Genomic DNA, 20,693 nt, shown 5'->3' on the forward strand with positions numbered 1-20,693 from the left:
GGGGGGGCTGGGGAGCACAGCTGTCCCCCAGCAGCGGCTGCTGAGGGCGGACCACACAGGTGCTGAGTCGGGCTGTCTGTGTGACACGGAAATGACTGGACGCAGCCTGGGGCTGCAGTCAGGTGTGAGGCGGACGGACAGACACAGAGACCAGAAACGGAAAGACACAAAAACATAGACACACAGAATGAGACACATGGGGAGAGGGACAGACGGGGAGGGGACACAGGGGGAGACAGGCTGGGTTCGGTCCATGTGGGTGAACACAGCTGGGGCAGACGCACGAGGGACAAGTCGGGTCGCGGCTGCAGCTGAGAAGGGGCCGTGGTTTGGGGGGAGGGCTCAGAACACTCCGGAGGGACACTGCAGGAGCCAGGCTGCTCTGTCCTTCAGAGAAAGAGGGACAGGGACATGGACGGGGGAGAGGGAGAGAGAAGGAGAGACAGAGACAGACAGACAGGGACGGACAGAATGAAAACGCAAAGCTGCTCCGAGGCCAGAGCTGCTGGCGAGGTGGGTCCGCACCACCCCTCCGTGCTGGCTGTGCCCCAGAGCCCTGACCCCCACGCACCCCAAGCCTCGGTGACACTCAGATGTCTGTTATCAGGCTCATTTGGAAGGAGTTGCCCCTGCCACGTGACCCCCCGGCCCATGCAGCCATGCTTGACGCCGCCCCGCCCCAGCGTCCCCAACGCCCAGCCCAGCTCTGCCCTGAGGCTCCCCACCCCGCGGGCCCTGCCGAGCCCCCACCTGGGAGGTGCCAGCTGGGAGCACAGGCTGCGTGCGGGTCGCCGGCCTCAGCGTGGCCACTCAGATCCTGCTCTGGTTTAGGACTCCAGCCAGAGCCCGGACAGGAAGCCGTGGTTCTCAGGAGCCGCGCATGGCCTCGCCAGGCTGACCGCACACCAGGTGGCCACGGCCTTCGACCTGTCCCGATTCAGCTCCGCCTGCACCCTGGGAGGTGCGTACACCCCACAGGAATCCGTGCCCGTGGCCTGTGTGTGCTTTGCTCGTATTAAACCGCGGGCCCGTGACCTGTTCATTAGACTTGCAAAATGGTTTATATCTTAACAGACCCCTAAGGACCCACGTGAGGCCGGGGTGGGTGTGGGGCTTGGGCACATGTTCCCAGCTGCTAGGTGGTTACGGGGCCCTTCCTGGTGCTTGCCGAGTGGAAGAGACGACCGTGGAGCCCTGTGTCCCCATGCCCCACACACTGCACCCCACCTCAGCTCAGGACAGTGGGCAGAGGAAGAGCAGAGGCCTGCCTAGGGCGGTCATGGGCTCAGGGTCCGGACTGGACTTCTCAGCTGCCAGCTTGCAATTCCCCACCCTCTCTGCACCCCCTACTGGTGGCCCAGAGTGGCTGCTGTGGCGCCGGCCATTGCGCCTGCATCCCACAGCAGAAAGAAGAGAAGGGTATGGACCTTACAGCTTTGCTCTAAGGATTCCCCTGTGAGTCTGCACCCACTTCCCCAATACTCTGCACCCCGCTCACCTGCTCACACACCAGGTGACGTGGTCTTGACCGTGGATGGCCCCAAGGCCGACATGAGACATCAGCCATGGCTCCCACCAGCTGGCTGCATTTCATGGCACTGGCCTCAATGCACTTTTCTAGAACATCGTTTTGGTTTTGCTGAGGGCGAACGCCTCACCCCGGATTTTTCTGAGGCCCGGGAGGGGCGGGTCGCAAAGCATGTCTCTGCCACCCACAGGCTGCATGGGTGCCCTGGCCCACGAGCTTGCCCGGGAGTACCCGGGTCTGAGGGTGACCGTGTTCGACTTCCAAGAGGCCATCGAGCGTGTGGCTTGTTTTCAACCCACCGGGCGACCGACAGAGCAGGTCAGCTTCGTGCCAGGTAAAGGCTCCTGGGTCTTTACAGAGGGGCGGCCCTTGGGCCACCTCACTCACCTGTGATGCTGAGTGTGTGTCTCTGCGTGTGTGTGTGCAGGGCGGTGTGCATGCTTGTGTGCGGGTACATGTGCCGTGTTCTTACTCCTGTGTGTGCAGTCGTGGTTCTGTCTGTGCCACGGATTGGTTCCAGCACCCCCTCAGACACCTACGTGTGCACACGCTCAAGTCCCTAAATAGAAATGACAGTATTTGCACGTTCCCTCAACACATCTCCCATAGCCCTTGAATCACGCCTAGGTTGCGTATACCTCCTGATGCAGCGCAAATGTTGTACAAATAGTTGTTACACTGTAGCGTTTCAGGGATAACGACAAGGAAAGAGGTCTGTACCTGTTCAATACAGACGTCACCATCCCAGCCGAACTAAACAGTAACAATGTAATGTTTGCTGACAACGTAACTCAAAAAATTGTTTTCTGTTGGCACGACTTTTCCACGGCTGTAAAAACAGACCACACAAACAGATGGCGCATAAGAACAGGAATGTGCCTCCCCTAGTCTTGGAGATCAGTAGTGTGCCATCCACGTGTCCCGGGGCCTCGCTCCTTCCAGGGGCCGCAGGAGAGGGTCCTTCCTGCCTGCCCCAGTGTCTGGGGGCCCCAGGCGTCCCTGGGCTGGTGGCCGCGTCCCTCCTATCTCTGCCTCTGTGTCCAGTGGCTTCTCTGTGTCTGTGTCTCTCCTCTTCTGTCCCTTATAAGGACACCGTCACAGGGTCTAGGGCCACCTGCTCCAAGAGGACTCACCTCAGACCTTTCATGGATCATGTCTGCAAAGACCCTGTTTCCAGACCAGGCCCCGTGCTGAGGTTCCAGGGTTATGATGTGGATGTGTGTTTTTGGGGGGACATGGTCTCCCCACTACGAGTAGCATCTGTACTTATTTCCATTGCGAGAGTGGCACCTCCTACTTCCGTCAGGTGAGGGGCCATTTCTTGTGTCCCTGACGAACTTCTTACGTTTTGTATTAAACCAGGTGACTTTCTGAAGGACCGCCTCCCGGAGGCAGACCTGTACGTCGTCTCCGGAGTTCTCCAGGGCTGGCCCGACGACAAGGCGCACGAGCTGCTGAGCCGGATCTCAGGCAGCTGCCACCCAGGTGAGGCCACATCGCCGAGGCCCCTCCCTCAAACAGGAAGACGGTTTTTATTAAAGACACATACACATAAATCTCACAGAGTAGGTCGCCCCAGCCACCTGGTGCTTGGCTCTCTTTCCCTGAGGACACCTTCGATTCTCAGGTGGCGGTGACAAGTTTCTGACCTTTTGCCAACTGATCCTGAGCTGTGGCTTACCCGAGTGTCATCGTGCTGGGCCCACAGTCCTCGTCCCCGACGCCCTGGTCATGTCCCTCTGCACCCCTCACCAGGTGCACGCTCCCCCCACCACATTTCCCAGCTGCTGTGGGTCCCGCTGTGCCCTTGGTGGCCAGGCCACCCTGTGTCACCAGGCTGTGGAGCGAGAAACCCTCGTGGCCAGGGCCCCTCCGCGGGCTCCCTACGTCCCCGCCCCATGCCGAGGACCTCAGTCCCGCGTCCTCTCGAGGCACGTCCCTCTGTGCTCCTCGGTTTCAGAGCGTGATACCCTTAGCCGCGGGGGGTCATTCAGCACCGTGATGCCGCTTCTGTCTCCTTCGCCCTTGGGCATCCTGTTCCCGACAACAGGCAAAGCGACAGTGACGTCCGCTAAGTGGTCTTTGCAGAAACTGACCACCCGCAGCCCTCTGGGCCTCTGCCCCAGCAGGAATGACCTCCCTGAGAGGTGACCGTCACACCAGCCCCTCCACCAAGCCCCTGGGCTGATTCCCGTGAAGCTGGAGGCTGTCTCTGGGTTTCCAAGGTCTGCTCAGCGCCTCTGGGGTGCAGGGGAACCTTTTTTCCCAACAGAGGTCTGGGGGTCTCTGTGTGCCAGCCCCGGTGTCCCTCCAGGCCCGCTGTCCCTCCATTTCTGCTGGCCTCCCGGCCTCAGAAAGTCCGCTCCCCTTGCCAACATCGGGGGTCTCCCAGCTCCAGGAGGTGCCGGCAGCAGCCGAGCCCCCCACCCCCTCCGCAAAGTGAACAGGTAGCCGGGCTGGAGAGCCACCGCGGCACAGCCAGTGTGCTCGGGGACCGGGTGTCCCCAACCGTCGAGCAAAGCACAGCATCGAACAGACGTGGCGAGTTGGGAAGGGGGGGTCACAGAGCTGTGGCGTTTCTAGAGCAGCCGCGTTGGGGACACGGGAGCTCGACCCTCAGCTACCTGGGAAGACAGTGAGGGACTGTCCCTGACTCCGGAAGAGAGGCCTGCGGGCGAGGCTGACACCGTGAAGGGTCCGGTGCGGGGGGCCCGGAGCTCCAACCCGCTGGCCACAGCCACGTGTGAAAGTGTCAGGAGCCTGGCCACCCGTTGGTGCCACCTGGTGGCATGCACTAGGCCTTGGGGGAGTGTTTTTCCCACAGCAAGCGGCAGACGGGCACCCACCGCACCGCTCCCCCTCCCCCCACTCCCCACCCCCGCTGGAGGTCAGGGGTCACCACACGGAGGCTCAGGGTCACAAGGGTCAATGAAAAGCAGCGCTGTTTGGAGTCGGTCGTCAGCCCGGTGTGTGTATCCCTGTGAACACCATGAAACGCGGTGACGGCAGCGCCGTGCGTCCCGCGTTCTGATGGGCGTGGGCCGCGACAGTGCCTGCGCCACACTCCCCCGGGGACGCCAGATTCACGCGTGGCGCTCCACCGCGCTCTGCCCGCCCCAGGAGCTGCGGCTCCTGCGTGCGCACCCGCTCAGCCTTTTCCGTGACCGCCCGGTCTGTCCCCACGCCCGGAGCCCCCATCCCCCACGACCCCGTTTGAAAATGAATAGCCGTGGACAGACGTACACAAACACACTCCTGCCATACTCACACTCACCCCACTCACTCAATATCGCACTCACAAACACACTCTTACCCTCTACCTCAGCCTCACATTCACATACACTCCTTTGCTCCTCACACTCACACTCACATGCATCACCTCAACATCTCAACTCTTTCAACCATACTCACCTCCTCTCCCTCAATATCACGCTCTACAAACCACCGTCGCATCGCCTCGTTCACGTATCGGCCGCTCATCGCATCGCATCGCATCGGACCTGGATGATCGCACGCCGTCTTTGGAATCTGGGCTTTGACTTCTCCGCAGGCGGGCCGCTGCAGCCCCGCGGTGATTGTCCCGCCCAACACTTCTGGCCCCAGTTCTGGGCATTAATGGGAATCAGGTCAGTCAGCTCGCCTGCTCCATGTCCCGGTCTTCTTACATCATTGTGCCCGTCTTGGTTTCCTGCCCGGTGAAGCCCAGGCGGCCAGGCTCAGTCTCCAATGTCGACTACCTCCGTACGTTCCCCTGCTTACACATCTGATACGTCCCTGTCCCCACAGATCCACCAACATCACGTCTCCACTCCCCGTTCTGTTTCCATCATCTCTTTATCCCGCTTCCTCCCACTCCCCACCTTCCCTGGCTGTTAGCCTCTGCCCCCTCCCTGAGCTCCGGTCCCTGCCCGTCCGCGCTGGCGTCCCCCGGACACGACCCAGCATCTGTCCTTGTGCCCGCAGGCGGCGGTGTGCTGCTGGTGGAAGTGGCCCTGGACGAGGACGCGCGGGAGGCCCGGCCCGGCCTGCGGCGCGCCCTGTACCGTCTGCTGCACTCCCAGGGCCCGGAGCGCGGCCCGGGCCACTACCGACGCCTCCTGGAGCGACACGGCTTCGCGGACGTGCGGGTGGCCCACACGAGGGACGTCCTGGACGTGGTCCTGGCCAGCAGGGTCGTGCTCTGATGGCGGCCAGGGGGTCGGGGGTCTGGCGGCCGGCCTTTCCCGGATGTGGACTGGCAGCGGACGTCTCCTGGGAGGCCGGGCACAAGCACACACATTAAACACTGAGCGGCTCGGGCTGGCCGCGCTCGTTTCTGGGACCTGGGAACCGGTAGCTCCAGGGTGACAAAGGACCGCCCTGGGTGCCTGGGACAGAGCAGGGCCCTCGCGGGCTCACTGTGCCTTCTGCCCGCAGCCCTCACGCTGCAGTGACCGCCAGCGCATCTCACCCGCGCTCCGTCACACAGGTTTTCGGTGGGTTTCCTCCGTGCCCCGTTTGTCCCCATCCTGTCCCAGCTAGTGTCTTGTGGGAGCCGTGCTGCGGACCAGCTCTTTGAGCACACTGTCTCCCCGTCACTGCAGTGACCAGAATAGCTCTGCGGGCCCTAACCGACATCTTTAGGAAGCCGGTGGCTCGTGCAGGTGGATGTTCATTGTGTCAAGAGGATGGTTTATCCCCCAAGCTACCCATCTGACGCGCCTTTGTGTCTCAGGAATGTAAAGACCGAGCTCCTACACGTGCTCCTGCGGATTAGACATTATCAAGTGTGCAGCAACTTACAGGTTGTGGAGCTTTTGTATAGATGCACTATTCCTGGAAAAAACGCCCAGTGTCAGCCGGGACACCTTCAAACAGGGCTCCCATGGGTGCGGAGGCTCTCGTGCGGAAACCAGCAGGTCGTTAGATGCACAGGTAACTTATACAGACGTAACGTTCTGTATAAGGATGTATTTTAGGTAGAATATAAAAATTATGCATACTTTACACATATAGATACAGATGTGTAAGCAGCTTACACACTAATGTACGTTATGTATTATTAACGTGTACACAGACACAAACATAAAATTTTTTAGATGCACAAACTTTGTCCCCACACCCATGACTGTGCCCTTAAACCAAGCAGCCACCCGTGGGACACCCACAGCTGGGACAGTGACAGGCAGAGAGCTGTGGAGGCCAAGGCAGGGTCCAAGAGCTCAGCGCTCACCGTCCCTTTGTGTGCTGGACCTTTGCATAGAAGAGTGGTGACAAGAGGCTGTGTCCTACATACGGCCGGTCTTTTCATTTATTAGGGACACGATGCAAAAATAGTATTTCTGGGGGTGGGGCTCAGGCCGCGTACGCGTGGGGTGCACGCGTGCGTGTGTCTCCAGAGTGTTTCTGCTCTTCAGGAAGCACAGGGATTTCCAGGTCGGGCTTCCGTGCCTGAGCTGCTCCCCGCCCTCCGGGTGGCATTTGTCCAATTGTTTATTCACTCGGCAGACATCTGAGCGACGTCCACGCGCGGGACTGTCTGGGTGCCTCGCCGGCGAAACGGGCAGCGCGTGCAGATATCTGCGTCGGCACAGGCCCCGGCCCCAGCCCGTTCCCTCGCGGGGTCCCCTGGGTCTCCGTCAGGCACCCCACCCTGCAGACCAGGCTGCTTGAAGGCAGGGCCTGACCGAGTGGCCGTCAGGCCCCCGGACTGACTCTCACGGGGCGGACGACAGCACGGCTCCCCCCGGCCCACCCCGCTCGCCACCTGATGACTCCGTGAGCTGGCAGCTGAGACCGGAAGTCCTTCAACACGGGCCCCCGTCTCTGTCAACCCACCCTTTCTTCACACAACCAGATACTCCGCAGACACGGGGGCCATCAGAGGACCTGCTGGCCTGGCGCCTTTCATCACCTGTGCGACTCGTGACAAGTCTGGGGACAGGTCTCCCGGGCGCCCCGCGGGTCTCAGAACTCAGCCCTTGGACAGCGTGCTCCACCAGCCCCAGCGCGCTGCACCCCCCTTTCCTGGGTCCCCGCACTTCTTGGTTTTCAGTGCCCGAGGCCCTGCTGCCCCCCCTAGCAGAGCAGGGGGCCCGTGCCTCCCTGTTTCCCACACACACGCACACACAGGACGAACAAGTGGGTGTCTGAGTCTCACACCCACACGCAGTGCTTTCTACGGCTCTCTGTTCCGAACCCCCGTTTGCAACGAGGGGAAGAGCCCACATCCATCCATTCATTCCAGAACCATTCGCGGAGCACCCGCTGGGTGCCAGGCCCAGGTGGCCAGGGTCCCTTAGGTGCTCAGAAGAGCAGGGGCTCCGTGCTGACCGGTGAGTGGCCATTTGCAATGCAGGCACAGCACAGGCCCGTGACAGGACAGGGAGAGGACCTCTCAGAGCTTCACGGGCAAGAGAGATGACGGGCCTGTCCCGCCACACAGGTCTCACGGCCCTGAAGCTGTTCCAGGGCCGCGCATCCTGGAGTCCCAGCCTGGCCTGAGCAGACACCAACCAACTTGGTCCTGAATGAGCAGCTTCGGCTGGCTGGCCCCTGCTGGCTCAGTGAGCAGTGACGCTTGTCTCCAGAGACCGTCCAGGCCCAGACAGGCTGGTCCTGTGACCAAATGCCAGGCAGGGGAGATGCCTCCTCATCCAGAATGCAGACACAGCCCTCCGCCCCTGAGCAAACTCCCTGCCCCACCCAAGAGCCATGACCTCCTGTCCTTTACTCCAGAACCCCAGGAAGGCTGCTGGCATCAGCCGCACTGGGCCCTCCAGGCCGTTGCCCGCCGGCTTCCTCCTGAAGCCTCCAGATCGCGCCAGGACCTCCCAGGCAGTACCCACAGCGCTGCTCCCCGGTCCACACCTCCGACCCGAGTGACTTCTGAGCCCCTCTGACCATCCTCTGCGACCTGGCAGCCTCAGGCCCCACCCCTTACCTACCTCTCCCTGGTCAAGCTGGACCCAGGAGGGCATTTTCAAGGACACTGGCGACTGGCCAAGTCACCTGTGTGCCACGGGCGCTCCTGGCTGCGTATCAGCCTCCAGCCACCATGCAGTACCTGGGGCTTTCACCTGCTGGCGGGGAGACAGGAGACCAAAGAGAGAGAGAAAAGGGGGGAAAAGGATGAGAAAGAGGAACGGGCAGAAAAAAGCAGCAGAAGCCTCGACTGTGAGTCTCCACTGCTAGGACGCTTTCCGGACCTGGCGCGGCTCACAGCGCTGTATTCCGTCTCTGACAACGCCCCCGGGGCCCCCTGACGGCTCCAGAGACACTGAGTTACAATTCAGCAGTTTACAATGTTTCAGAACATCAGGGCCTCCAGAGGCCCCTCTGAGGGGATGTGTTACCCGGTGTGCGCTGAGTGTGAACGTCTGTGCGCTACTGCGTGTGTGTGTGTCAAATAGGGAGCACACCTGCTCCTGCCCCTCTCGGGTCCCCCACGTCGCAGCCCCTGGCCTGACACAGATACCCCGAGGCCGACAGGACACCACAGGCGGTGCGGCCAGGCGTCACGGGGTCACGGCGGGGCAGGGTCCTCGGGTATGGGGAGTCATCGGATGCACACGGGACGGGCAGGGGGCGAGCGAGCCCGAAAAGCCGGCCCCAGGGGCGTCTCAGGATGAGCGAGTGTGCGGGGCTCCGGGCGCCGTAGGGATGGAGGGCCCGGACCACATGTGTCGGACGGCTGCATGCTCCAGCCCTGGGACCCGCGACCCGACGCTCCTCCGGCGGGGCGACTCGGGGGTTATCGGGGCAAGCCCGTGGGTCTGCGGCCGGCCTCACCACCCTCCGCCACCGCCCCTTCGGGCCGTTCAGGGCCTGACGTGACCTTCACAAGGTCACGGCGTCCGTGGAGGACTCCCCAGGCCTGCACAGCGGAGAGGCGGAGCCGGGCTCCGGATAAGCCTCGGGCAGCAGCGCGCGGAAGGGGCGGGGCGGCGCCGGCGGTGTAGCCAATGGGCTGGGCGCGCAGGGGCGCGGCGCGCGGGAAGGGGCGGGGCGTCGGGGCGCGTCGCGGCCAATGGGCTGGGCGCGCGGGGGCGCGGGGCGGGGCGTCGGCGCCTTAGTGGCTGCGCGCTGGCCGCCCTGTCTTTTCGGTCCCGGCGGCGGCAGCGCTGAGCCCGCGGCGCCCACCCTCCAGCTCCTCGCGCCTCCCCTCCGCGTCCGCTGCGCCACCATGACGGAACAGGCCGTCTCCTTCGCCAAGGATTTCCTGGCCGGGGGCATCGCCGCCGCCATCTCCAAGACGGCAGTGGCCCCGATCGAGCGGGTCAAGCTGCTGCTGCAGGTGGGGGCGGTCTGCGCACGCGCGGACTCAAGGAGCAAGGGGTTGGGGCGCGGGGAAGTGGACCGAGCCGGCCGCGGGCACCGGGCCCTGTGGATGAGCGGGCGCCGGAAGTGCGATGCAGCTCCGCTTTGTCCGCGCAGCAGACTTCCGGGGGCGGCCGGGGGCGTGTCACGTGAACGGTACGCACGCGCAGAGGGGCTTTGGCCGCACACGCGTTTTCTGGGTCCCGGTGACGTGCGCGCGGGGTGGCTGCGTGGACGGGCCCCGCGGCGGGCGGGCGGGGTCCTGCTAATGCCCTTCGTTGGGCTTAGGTTCTTTCCCCACTTTCATAGTCGTCCGGGATTCCGAACGGGAGTATGTTGCGCTCGCGTGGCGTGAAACTGGCAGATGTAGCGCGCCAGTTGCAGCGTCGTTGCGGCGGCCGCTGTGGCCTCGAAGAACGGGCTTTTCCTATTTGAGCTGTTAGGGCAGCTCCGCGGCTTCGTGCGCGGGGTCGTTTTCTACGGGCACTTAGTACGGATGTGCTGGACGTTGGGCCAAGGCCCGCGTGTGGTCCCCCTTGCTTGCAGGTGCAGCATGCCAGTAAGCAGATCGCCGCCGACAAGCAGTACAAGGGCATCGTGGACTGCATCGTGCGCATCCCCAAGGAGCAGGGCGTGCTGTCCTTCTGGAGGGGCAACCTGGCCAACGTCATCCGCTACTTCCCCACGCAAGCCCTCAACTTCGCCTTCAAGGACAAGTACAAGCAGGTCTTCCTGGGGGGCGTGGACAAGCACACGCAGTTCTGGAGGTACTTTGCCGGCAACCTGGCCTCCGGCGGCGCTGCGGGAGCCACCTCGCTCTGCTTCGTGTACCCCTTAGATTTCGCCAGAACCCGTCTGGCGGCCGATGTGGGCAAGTCGGGCACTGAGCGCGAGTTCAAAGGCCTGGGTGACTGTCTGGTGAAGATCACCAAGTCGGACGGCATCCGGGGCCTGTACCAGGGCTTCAGCGTGTCCGTGCAAGGCATCATCATCTACCGGGCGGCCTACTTCGGCGTCTACGACACGGCCAAAGGCAAGTGTCCCCCTGCCCACCCTCCACACGCCCCGCCCGGGCTGCAGCGGGGCTTAGCAACGCACGTTTATGTCCCCTGCCTTGGAGGCTGGGTGTCAGATTCAGGTGTGGGCGGGGCCGGTCCCTCCGGAGGCCTGTCTGTGGAATGTGGGTGCGGTCTTCTCCCTTTCACGTGTGGTCCCTGTGTGTGTGTCTGTCATTTTGTCTTGTAAGGATTTAGTATCAGAGTGGGGGAGCCTTGGTGGTGACCTTTTCTTAATCACCTCTCGAAAGACCAATTTTTAATAGAGCCACATTCTGGGGTTTTGGGGTTTAGGGCTTTGTTGTGAGTTTTGAGAGGGTACAGTTTAGCCCTGAAAGCCACCGTGATGGCGAGGGTACAGGCCTGCCGGCACCCCTACAGGGAACAGTCTGGAAGTGTGGTGTGCCCGCTCCCCGAGGCCCATCCGTGCCTGGTCTAGAGCGGCCCTCCTAGGTGCCGAGCTGGCCACTTGAGACTGTCCACTGTAGCTTGCAGGTGCCTCTGCTGTATCAGGGCTTGTGGTTGGCTGTCCTGATCTCTCTGAGGTCACTGATCCTGTCGGCTGCAGCCGTAGCCTGGGTGGGGGCGGGGGCGGGGGCAGCCCTGGCCTAACAGCGCGTGACCCCCAGGCATGCTGCCTGATCCCAAGAACACGCACATCGTGGTCAGCTGGATGATCGCCCAGACGGTGACGGCCGTGGCCGGCGTGGTCTCCTACCCCTTCGACACCGTGAGGCGGCGGATGATGATGCAGTCGGGGCGCAAAGGAGGTATTTCACCTTATCGTTACAGGGGCCCCACTGGGCAAGGGCGGGGTCCATGAGTCCCATGGTCATCCTGCTGGCCTTGGGCTCGGGAGGTGGGGGGGCCACAGGAAAAGGCGTGTCCCAAAGCAGTTTGAGGTGACGTTTTGTCCCGAAGCAGCCTGGCTGCGAGGGGTGGCCTGGCCAGGGACGGGTCCTCCCCCAGGCTCACTCAGGTCCCCAGCCCTGTCTGGGCACCTGTCCCTGCCCCCTGTCTGACCTGTCGGGTGGCCATGGCTCTGCAGGGACCCAGGGCTGGCCTCTTTCTGTGGCAGTCCCCACCCCCAGCAGTAGCTGGGAACTGGTGTCCAGGACGTCACGTCCTGTGGTCAGAGCTCCAGTTCGTCCCAGCAGCGAGGCTGGGGCCTGGGGTCTGTGACGCGTGGCTCGCTCCACGCCCGCGTGCTGACAGACGTGCTGGTGACGTCCCCCCCGCCCCCCGCAGCCGACATCATGTACACGGGGACCGTGGACTGCTGGCGCAAGATCTTCCAGGACGAGGGGGGCAAGGCCTTCTTCAAGGGCGCCGCCTGGTCCAACGTGCTGCGTGGCATGGGCGGTGCCTTCGTGCTCGTGCTCTACGACGAGCTCAAGAAGGTCATCTAGGCGCCTCGCCGCCGAGGCAGGGGACGGGGCGGGGCGGGGCGGGGCGGCGTGCGGCGCAGGGCCCCTCACGGACCACGGACCTGCAGGCCCCGTGCGGACCTGTCAGGCGTGGACGGCTGGGGGCTCTGGAGCGGGCGCGTCGTGGTCGCCGGCACCCCAACTCCACGCGTCGGTGGGGGGTCCTGACCTGGTCGGGGGCCACGGGGCACCTGCCACGCAGACGTAGCGCCTGGCGTGTTTGGGACCCGCCCGCGTCTATGTGTTTATTTAAAGAAAATCATGTCTCCCACTCGTACTGAAGCGCTGTCCTGTTGTGTACAGCCGGAGGCTCATGATCATGTGCTCTAGGGCTTTCCGCTCCAAATAAAAATGGGACGCAGGCCTGCGGTGTCATTTCCTCGAGTGGCGGGCGGTGGGCTGGCGGGGACAGGGGCTCCAGGCGGCGGATGCTGCGGCTGCCTTGCGGAGCCCCCTTTCCACACGTGGGGGTGGAGGGTGGAAAGCGAGGCCCTGGCCGCCCGGGACAGGGGAGGGGAGTGGATAGGTGGGCCCCCCTCAGGAAATCTGCCCGGGGCTCCTGAGGCCCTCACAGATCTTGCAGGTAGCTCTGGTTTTCCCACGGGGGACCCCACGGTGGCAGCTGTGTGTCCGGTTCCCACACTTGGCCCAGGTCACCAGAAAACCCGTGCGGGGTCCTGGAGCTGCCCGGGCCCCACTGCTGAGTGCTGTATGACGCGGTGTGGACTGGCTGCGGGCCCGCCCCGTCAGAAACCCGGGCGCAGAGCGCAGAGCCTGAGACGCGGACCCTCGGCCCGTGCACGTCCTTGGTTCTGCCTCAGCGAGGCGGTCCGTGAGACGTGGGACCTTCCAGCAGGCTACGGAGGGACGGGATGGGGCAGGACAGGACAGTCCGCCACACCCTTGTGGGTTCTGCTGGGCTCCGCAGGGGAGGGCGCCTCTGGCCCACAGTGGCCTTGCGTCCAAGTGAGGTGACCTAGCGCCACCTGCTTGTCCTGCCCGGGCTGGTGGCAGCTGCCGCATTCTGAACCAGACTGGTTTCACGCCCTGTTGGTTCCTGTCCAGCTGAGAACAGCCCGTCCGGGTGTGACCTGCCCTTGTTCATGAGCAGGTCCCCAAGTGTCCTTATCTGCAGGTGCCCTTGGCCTCCAAGGACGTGCTGCGGGCCTGGGTGTCCCGGTGCAGTTGGCATCTGCAGCCTGGGGCAAGCTCTGCCCTACACGACCTCGACACGAGGCATGGACACAAGGCTAGAAGTGAGACGTCATCTCCGAGTTAATTGCCATCTCCGCGGAGCTGTGGGGGACGAGGACCGCGCGTCCTCTGAGCTCGCAGGGGCTTGTCTTCTGGATGGGGGTGCAGGTCTCAGGTCCCCACTGCCCCTTCCCTCCGGCCCAGATGCGTCCCCGAGTGTCCCACACGTAGTCAGTGCGGGCATGTTGCCCCTCCCTGGTTGCAGAAACCATTCTAGGTGCTGACGACCGGGAACGCAGCAGGAAAAGGCACCAGCACAGTCGCGGACAGAACACCGTGAGCGCCACAAAGCCTTTTATTTAGGTTTTCTAGGGGCAGCTCATGAAAATCGCACTGGGCGTTCCCATGCCCGCCCCCCACCACAAACTTCTGTCCAGCCACCAGCAGCCTCGGCGCCCTCCAGCTCTACGTTTCCCCCAAGACCTGCACGTCAGCCACGGGACACTCCTCCTGGCCGGCTCTGCTGCCCTCCCAGTTCATCTGCAAGGTGACACAGGATCGGTGAGCCCAAGGCTCCCGACGAGACAGGAAGTGTCACCCGAGAGCTGCAGGGGCCCAGCCAGAACCTGCCTAGATCTGGGCACGTGGCTCACTGGGGCTCCGGGCCCTGCCCTCCTCAGGGACACCCTCATGGTGACTGCCCCGTAGTCACAGGCTGGGAGCCTCCCGTTCCAGCCACCCACCAGGGCCAACAGACAAGCGTCCGGTCACTGCGGCCGGCTGTGGCCACCTCATCTCCAGATGCACCCGCCACGGAAACCACGACTCACCATCTTCTCGTCCTGAGTGTCGTCGCTGAGGGGGTTTTTCGTGCGGGGGATGGGAGGGAAGAGCTTGCGCTGCAGCGAGCACCTGCGTGAAGAGAAGTTCCTGCACGTCGGACGCAGCCCCAGCCGGCTCCTGGGGGGGGGCCACAGTGTCGCAGGGGGAAGGGTCAGCACTGGAGCCTCCTGGGGTCCTGGGGTCTCCTCCGCACCCCAGGAACGAGCAGTCACAGCCCTAGCAGGAGCTGAGCTGCACCCGCGTCTCACTCACCCAGTGGAGACGGAGGCCACCCTGGGTGCCTAGCACCTGGCAACCTTGCTGCCCCAACAGCTTCTGCACAAACCTGGTTGTCCCCTACGTGGGGCGGGTGGCCCTTCCACCCCTAAAACGCAGCCCCTGTCCATGGAAGCTGGGGGCGGAGCCAGGAGACAGACCCCGAGGCCAGCAGGCACAGTGCGCGGCTCACCCATTAGGCTGAGCCCCTGGGCCTGGGAGCGCACCCAGCAGCAGGGGCTGTGGTCAGTGGGAAAGGCCACGGTCATGAAGTCCCTGACCGGACACTGCTGCCCACTGGTCAGGGAAGGGTCTCAGAGCCACCATGTCCTGAAGGATGTTAGGGACTTTGGAGGGAGTGTGGGCCAGGTGTGAGGGAGCAAAGGGGCTGCACGTGAGCCTTGCTGCAGCCGCGGCCTCCACACGGAGCCGAGGGTCCGAGGAGGGGAGGGACTCCCCGCTGCCCGGGGGAGGTGCTGCGCTGGGGACCGGGCGTCCAAGTGTCCCATGAGCGCCCGTGACCAGAGGGCCGGAACCAGGGTCTTGTTTCAGGAAGACCCACTGCGGCGTCTGCAGGCCTGGGCCCGGCGGGTGCTCAACCTGCAGCCCGGCCCCACGGGGGCGGGGCGGGGGCGGGGCGGGGCCGCGTGGGAGGCGCCCCGAGCCCCGCCCCCCGGGCGGAGCCTCACCGTTTCCAGAGCAGGACAGCGAGTCCCACAGTCAGCAGCGTGGCCACCGCGGTCACCGACGGGATCACCCAGAAGTGCAGGCGCGCGTCCTCCTCGTGGTCACACACTGGGGACAGACGCAGAGGGGACGCGTCGGGCCGGGCCGGGGGTCGGGGGCTGGAAGTTCAGCCCGCGGGCGCTGCTGCAGGGCCCCGGCGCCGTGGCGGCCACCACGCGGGGCTGGACCTGCGGCCACCTGCGCGCCGGGACGCGCGGGGAACCCACCCACCTGGAGCGGCCCCGCCGGAAGCCCGATGCCCCCACCACCGAGGGACACCTGGAGCTGAGCGCTGGTGGCGCCAGCCGCGGGCATCTCCCGGGTCTGGCCAGAGTGCGGACTCCGGTGGCGGCCCCGCCTCCTCTCGCGAGCAGGCTGCTCACACGTCCGCTGGGTGGCAGGGGACAGCCACGCCCAGCAGGCAGGGGACAGGGCGGGGGGCGGGGGCGAGGCGGGTCAGTCCTGCCGGGGACTCTCCCCCTCCCTCAGCCCTCGAATTTGATGTTGCGTCCATCGTGTTGATTTAGAGAAAACGTACTGCACTAAAAGATTCATCCGCATGACTGAGTTTAGGCACCGCAAGCTCCTGGCCCCCGAGCGGAACTCGTGGCCTCACGGAACCGTTGGGTACAGGACCCAGAGGCCAGCAGTGGAGACGCCAGCCTGGGCGGAAACAGTCCAGCGAGGGCCCAGGAAGGCTGGGCCAGCAGGAGCCCAGGTGTCCCTGGAGCCGACGACACACCATCTCAGGCACGTGCTGCCGCTGGGTGGTACCTGTGCCTTGGCCAAGAAGCCTGGCAGCGGTTCCCAGGGGGACAGGGGAGGGGAGGCAAAGGGGACCTCGTGTGTCCACCCACCCTCCCAGCCCCCGAAGCCTGGCAAAGCCAACAGGCTCATTGCCCGTGGCTGGCTGTGCATGTCCACCTGCAGAAGGTGTCTCTGTGTAGGGGGTGCATTTGGCCTGGGGGTACAACAAGCCAGGCCTAGAGGGGTCACAGCAGCTCTGACCACCAGAGAACCACAGCCACCATGAGCCACATGAGTCCCATGTGACTCGGAGGGCCCGTCACCCCTAGAAGCTGGACAGAGGCGTGGGACAGTGTCCTCGCACGGCATCCGTAAGGAGTTAGCCCTGCTGACACCTCGATCTCGGACGTCCGGCACCCAGAACTGGGAGAAGGTCCCCCTGCCTACGCTTTGGGACACAGTCTGTGGCACTTTGTCCTGGCAGCCCCAGCAAAACGGTGCCGGGGTTTCGATGGTGGGTTTCACGTGTCAGTGTGGTTGGGCCCTGTACCCAGGTCTTTGGTCAAACACCGGTGTCCATGCCATCGGGAAGGTGTTTTATATGATGAGATCGATATTGACGTTGGGTAGAGCAGACGGCCCTCCATGTGCTGGGTGGGCCTCATCGAATCAGTCGACGGCCTCCAAAGAGACATACCGAGGAACTGGTGACCGAGGTGTCCTGCAGTGTCACCTGCAGGACAGGGCAGTTCCCGGAACTCGGGGAGTGGGGGCGTCTGGTTTCAGAGCAGCTTAGGCAGAAATGGCGGCTCTCGCCGCCAGGAGAGTCTTTGTCATCAGGAACGAGAGTCACTCAGAGAAGGACCCACTGCCAGGGGGCAGATCTGTGGTCACCCAGCCCCGGTGGGTCCCACACATGGCCTCCAACCTCTGCCCTGTCACGGGCTCACCTGCTGTGCTCAGAGCCGTCTTCAGGAACACAGGAGGGGGCGGGGTGCCCCCCAGCCCTCCTCTGGGGACAGACCCCCAGGAGCAGTGCAGAGATGCCCCTGCGGGCAGGCTCGGGGTGTGGGCTGCGTGCCGCCGTGACGGGCCGGGGCCCGCAGCCCCTGACACTCGCCGGAGGGAGGGCGGAAGGGCGCCCACTCACCGAAGCGCTGGGGGGCGCTCCACTGGCCGGGGGGCAGGTCGGAGACCAGCGCTCTGATCCTCGCCGTGTACACGCGGGGGCTGCTCAGCACGAAGGACGTCTTCCAGACCTGTCATTTGAAGGGAGAGAGAGCAGGTAGAGCCGCGCCCACGGGCCAGCGCCCCGCACGGCGACGGCTTCCGAGGACGTGGGGTGCCGTGGAGGGGACCCTACTGCATAGGACTAGTGTCCTTATAAGAATCAAGGACTGGGACACACACACACACGGAGAATGGCAGGTGGATTTCGGACGGATGTGGCCGTGAGCCAGCGAGCCCCCCGACGCGGGGAGGGGCAGGGAGGAGCCTGCGCTGGAGCCTCCGCAGGCACTGTGGGCCGGGGACACCTCGACCACAGACTTCTGTGCCCAGGATGCGGGAGGACGCATCCCTGTTGTTTTAAGATGACCACTGTGTGGTGCTTGTTACAGCCACCCCAGGACCCTAATTCAGGCCGCCCACCGGCCCCTGCACAGGGAGCGGGACAATGTCTGAGGCTCAGGCACCGGCTCCAGGAGCCCCCTTCCCGTCGCAGCCCAGGCTCCTGGCGTGCAAGCACAAATGTGCCCAGGACAGTGGTGACATCCATGGCCTGTCGTATGGGGAATGGAGCCCTGTGCCGTGTTGGATGGGGAGTCCCCCAGGAAGAAGTGTCCCCCAGGAAGAAGTGTCCCCCAGAACCTCTGGGTGGGACCTCGTCTGGAATCAGGGCCTTCGCAGACGGGATTAGCGAAGGGTCTGAGATGAGTGCTCCTGGTGCCGGTGGTCCTGACCCCAGTGACAGTGTCCTTGGAAGGGACAGGAGGGGAGAGACAGACTCCGAGCAGACGCCATGTGCAGACAGGCAGAGAGAATGGGGGAGAATGGAGCCGGGGGGCGGAGAGAGACGGAGCGAGGTGAGCGGACAGGCGGCGGAGAGGCAGCGCGCACACGGGGGGACCTTGGCCGCGCACGTGGGCGACCGGACGGCCACCAGGCTAAGGCTGGACCACCGCGGTGGACCTCGGTTTTGCTGCTTAGAGCACAAGGCTGGACACTGTCCCGCCCAACTCCGTGCCCTGCGTGGGCTAAGCAGTCTGGGGGGGTGGGGTGGACCTCCGTGGGCAGCAGTGTCTGGCTCTGTGGGCTGGGGAGCGCCACCTCGGACACTCGGGGCTCGTCCCTTAGTACGGAGAAGCCGGGAGGGTGGGCGAGTGGCCGTGTGGTGCTGCCGGACAGCCACACGGACAGCCACACGGACAGCCACACGGCCAGCGACTTACCCTTCGCGATGCTCAGGGCGGGCCGGGCAGGGGACACTCACCTTCTGTATGTAGGGGGCGTCTGTGCCCTGCAAGACACGAGCAAACAGCCCTGGGTGCCCAGTGCCGTTCCCTGGGCATCCAGTCCTGTCCCCTGCAAAGGCCGCATTCGTTTGGGAAAACCGAGTATAAAACGACCACTAACGGACTATAAATAATAAATGTCACATGGGAATCAATCAACATAATAGGAAATAGATAAGAGTCTAAAATGATCAGAAATGGAGTATAATAAATGTCACGTAGATCGATAAATAAAAATACGGGAGAATCGATTGTCAAATGACAAGCAAAGGTGTATAAATAACAAATATGTAAATCAATGAAAATGATATAAAAGACTATTGAGTATAGTGTGTCAATTAAGTACAAAAAAATCTATTTTTTGAAAACAAAAATAATAGCCTTTTTTAAAGTAGTTTTAGATTTACATAAGCATTAAGTATTATCTCTAGTTCGGTATGAAAAATAAATATAATACGTAAATAATAAATATAAGTAAATAATTCCGTATAAAGTACCAATTACCTGAAAAATACTGGGTCCTTTTATAAATGAATGGATTTGAATTTTTTGAGTAGCTTTGGGTTTCCAGCAATTGAGTATAAATGACACATACATAAATATAATAAATAAGATACAACTAAATAATGGAGCATAAAATGCCACTTAGCTCAAAAATACTTGGTCGTTCTCTTTTAATCTGGATTTTAATTTTTTTGAGCAGTACTAGGTTGCTAAAAAAACTAAATATAATCTCATGGGTGATTGAGTTATAAGTTATAAATAATACACTAATAGATTAATAAAATGATAAGTAAATAGAAGGAAATAATGTAGCATAGATCAGTCCCCGGCCTGCCAGCGCGGCTCTGCCCCGTGGACCCCCCGCCACAGCGGCAGCTCAGACGCCGAGCCGTGCTCAGCATTTACTCGTTTTCCTTTCTGTCAGCGTGTCCTCTGCACCTGCCGGTCTGTTCGTGTTTTGTGTATTCGTTTATTCGTTTGTTCTTTTTTTTTTTTATTCAAATGTGAGCAAGATCACACAGTATTAATTTTCCTAGGGGAGATGTCCGTTGAAACCTTTTGTCCATTTTTATCGGGCTGTGCGTGGGACGTGCGACTTTCCCGATCTTTCCCAAACCACCTCCCTTCCAGCCCATAACTCGCCTTGTGTGTTTTAATTGCGTCTTTGGAACAGTCAACGTGTTTAGTTTTGCGAAAGCTGCATCTCTTTTTAAGGTTCACATCTATTCTTGGCCGTGTTTTGTCACCCCCAGAGCCCCGAAGTGCAGACCTTGAGGACGGCGGGCGCCCCCAGGGACAGCCCTTCTCACCTTTTGTATTTCAAGTTCATATTTGAAGTTCGTATTTAGGTGGCTTGACATTTTCCATTCCATGATAGAGTCGGACTTATTACAGCTGGCCGTCATGTTGGGTGCACTCAGGTTCTCTAGGAGACAGGAAGAAGGAAAAAAAACACTGATTGGTAAAACAAATCGAAATTTTTTCTTGGCGGTACTTTAAAATAGGCCCCCTACGCGTGTGGGGGCAGGGGGCACAGAGGGACAAACGTTCAAGGGTTATACATAGGAAAAGCGAAAATAACAGACAGACGGAGACGCATGACAGCCGTGCTGGGGTGCTCGGCTCCAGTCAACCTTGGGACTGGCTCCTGGGGGCGAGTACGTGGGAGGCCCCGCCCGGCGGAGACGGGTCAAGCGTGCTCAGCACACAGGCACCTGACGTCCCCTAGAACGTGACGATTCTCGTTCGTTGTCCCCTTGACGGCTCAGGTGCCCTGGTCCCGCCCTCGTCCAGGAGAGGGGTCACACTCTTTGCTCTGACCCCGTCCCTCCCTCCGTCTCGTCCGTCTCTGCTCAGCCCCGGGCAGCCTGACCGAGTCCCCAGCCTGCCCTGGGCCACCCCTTCCCGGTGACCAGAGCCATCGCTCTGTTACCGAAAACTTCGTCCCCTGCTGCAGACTCCGGCCCGCTCTGATCCAAACGCAGCTGCAGCCTGGTCCCCGTCCTGCACACCCCAGACCCCGCCTGCTGCAGCCAGCTCCTCCCAGGGCCCTCCAGCCCCCCACCTGTGCGTGAGGTCCCTGCCCTCTGCCCTCTGCCCTCTG

General features: G+C 62.3%; 3 protein-coding genes across 4 annotated transcripts in view; 2 read left to right on the plus strand and 1 right to left on the minus strand.

Annotated features, from left to right (window-relative positions):
* Positions 1–7: 7 nt before the first annotated feature.
* LOC120589515 (probable bifunctional dTTP/UTP pyrophosphatase/methyltransferase protein) lies at positions 8–6,613 on the plus strand. 2 transcript variants are annotated; one of them, XM_039847020.1, is made up of 5 exons: positions 8–961; positions 1,719–1,862; positions 2,891–3,013; positions 3,156–3,283; positions 3,658–4,303. In XM_039847020.1, exons 2-5 carry the CDS (start codon positions 1,724–1,726, stop codon positions 3,661–3,663), a joined length of 396 nt encoding a protein of 131 aa, XP_039702954.1. In that variant the 5' UTR covers positions 8–961; positions 1,719–1,723; the 3' UTR covers positions 3,664–4,303. The 2 variants fall into 2 exon arrangements, with proteins under 2 accessions (XP_039702954.1, XP_039702953.1); XM_039847019.1 differs by lacking the exons at positions 3,156–3,283; positions 3,658–4,303 and adding an exon at positions 5,492–6,613 and having other exon boundaries at positions 237–961.
* A 2,973-nt stretch (positions 6,614–9,586) lies between these two features.
* LOC120589516 (ADP/ATP translocase 3) lies at positions 9,587–12,614 on the plus strand. The gene is made up of 4 exons (XM_039847021.1): positions 9,587–9,803; positions 10,373–10,859; positions 11,511–11,651; positions 12,130–12,614. Exons 1-4 carry the CDS (start codon positions 9,693–9,695, stop codon positions 12,288–12,290), a joined length of 900 nt encoding a protein of 299 aa, XP_039702955.1. The 5' UTR covers positions 9,587–9,692; the 3' UTR covers positions 12,291–12,614.
* A 1,213-nt stretch (positions 12,615–13,827) lies between these two features.
* Positions 13,828–20,693, minus strand: part of IL3RA (interleukin 3 receptor subunit alpha) — an 11,650-nt gene continuing 4,784 nt past the window's right edge. The window contains exons 4-9 of the mRNA XM_039847022.1: positions 19,900–20,015; positions 18,565–18,591; positions 17,224–17,332; positions 15,290–15,395; positions 14,333–14,414; positions 13,828–14,042 (exon numbers count right to left, since the gene is read on the minus strand). Of these exons, the coding sequence (XP_039702956.1) occupies positions 13,968–14,042; positions 14,333–14,414; positions 15,290–15,395; positions 17,224–17,332; positions 18,565–18,591; positions 19,900–20,015 (515 nt within the window). The 3' untranslated portion in view covers positions 13,828–13,967. The remainder of the gene's footprint in view (positions 14,043–14,332; positions 14,415–15,289; positions 15,396–17,223; positions 17,333–18,564; positions 18,592–19,899; positions 20,016–20,693) is intronic.

This window comes from Pteropus medius, unplaced genomic scaffold (assembly GCF_902729225.1).
Source record: "Pteropus medius unplaced genomic scaffold, Ma_sr-lr_union100, whole genome shotgun sequence".
In the NCBI taxonomy this organism is placed as follows: domain Eukaryota; kingdom Metazoa; phylum Chordata; class Mammalia; order Chiroptera; family Pteropodidae; genus Pteropus; species Pteropus medius.

Coding starts and splice junctions, on each gene's coding strand:
- LOC120589515 (XM_039847019.1), top strand. CDS start 1,724: ATGGGTGCCCTGGCCCACGAGCTTGCCCGGGAGTACCCGGGTCTGAGG. Junction 1,863..2,890: donor GCAGGTCAGCTTCGTGCCAG/GTAAAGGCTCCT, acceptor GTATTAAACCAG/GTGACTTTCTGAAGGACCGC. Junction 3,014..5,491: donor CTCAGGCAGCTGCCACCCAG/GTGAGGCCACAT, acceptor TTGTGCCCGCAG/GCGGCGGTGTGCTGCTGGTG.
- LOC120589516 (XM_039847021.1), top strand. CDS start 9,693: ATGACGGAACAGGCCGTCTCCTTCGCCAAGGATTTCCTGGCCGGGGGC. Junction 9,804..10,372: donor GGGTCAAGCTGCTGCTGCAG/GTGGGGGCGGTC, acceptor CCTTGCTTGCAG/GTGCAGCATGCCAGTAAGCA. Junction 10,860..11,510: donor CGTCTACGACACGGCCAAAG/GCAAGTGTCCCC, acceptor CGTGACCCCCAG/GCATGCTGCCTGATCCCAAG.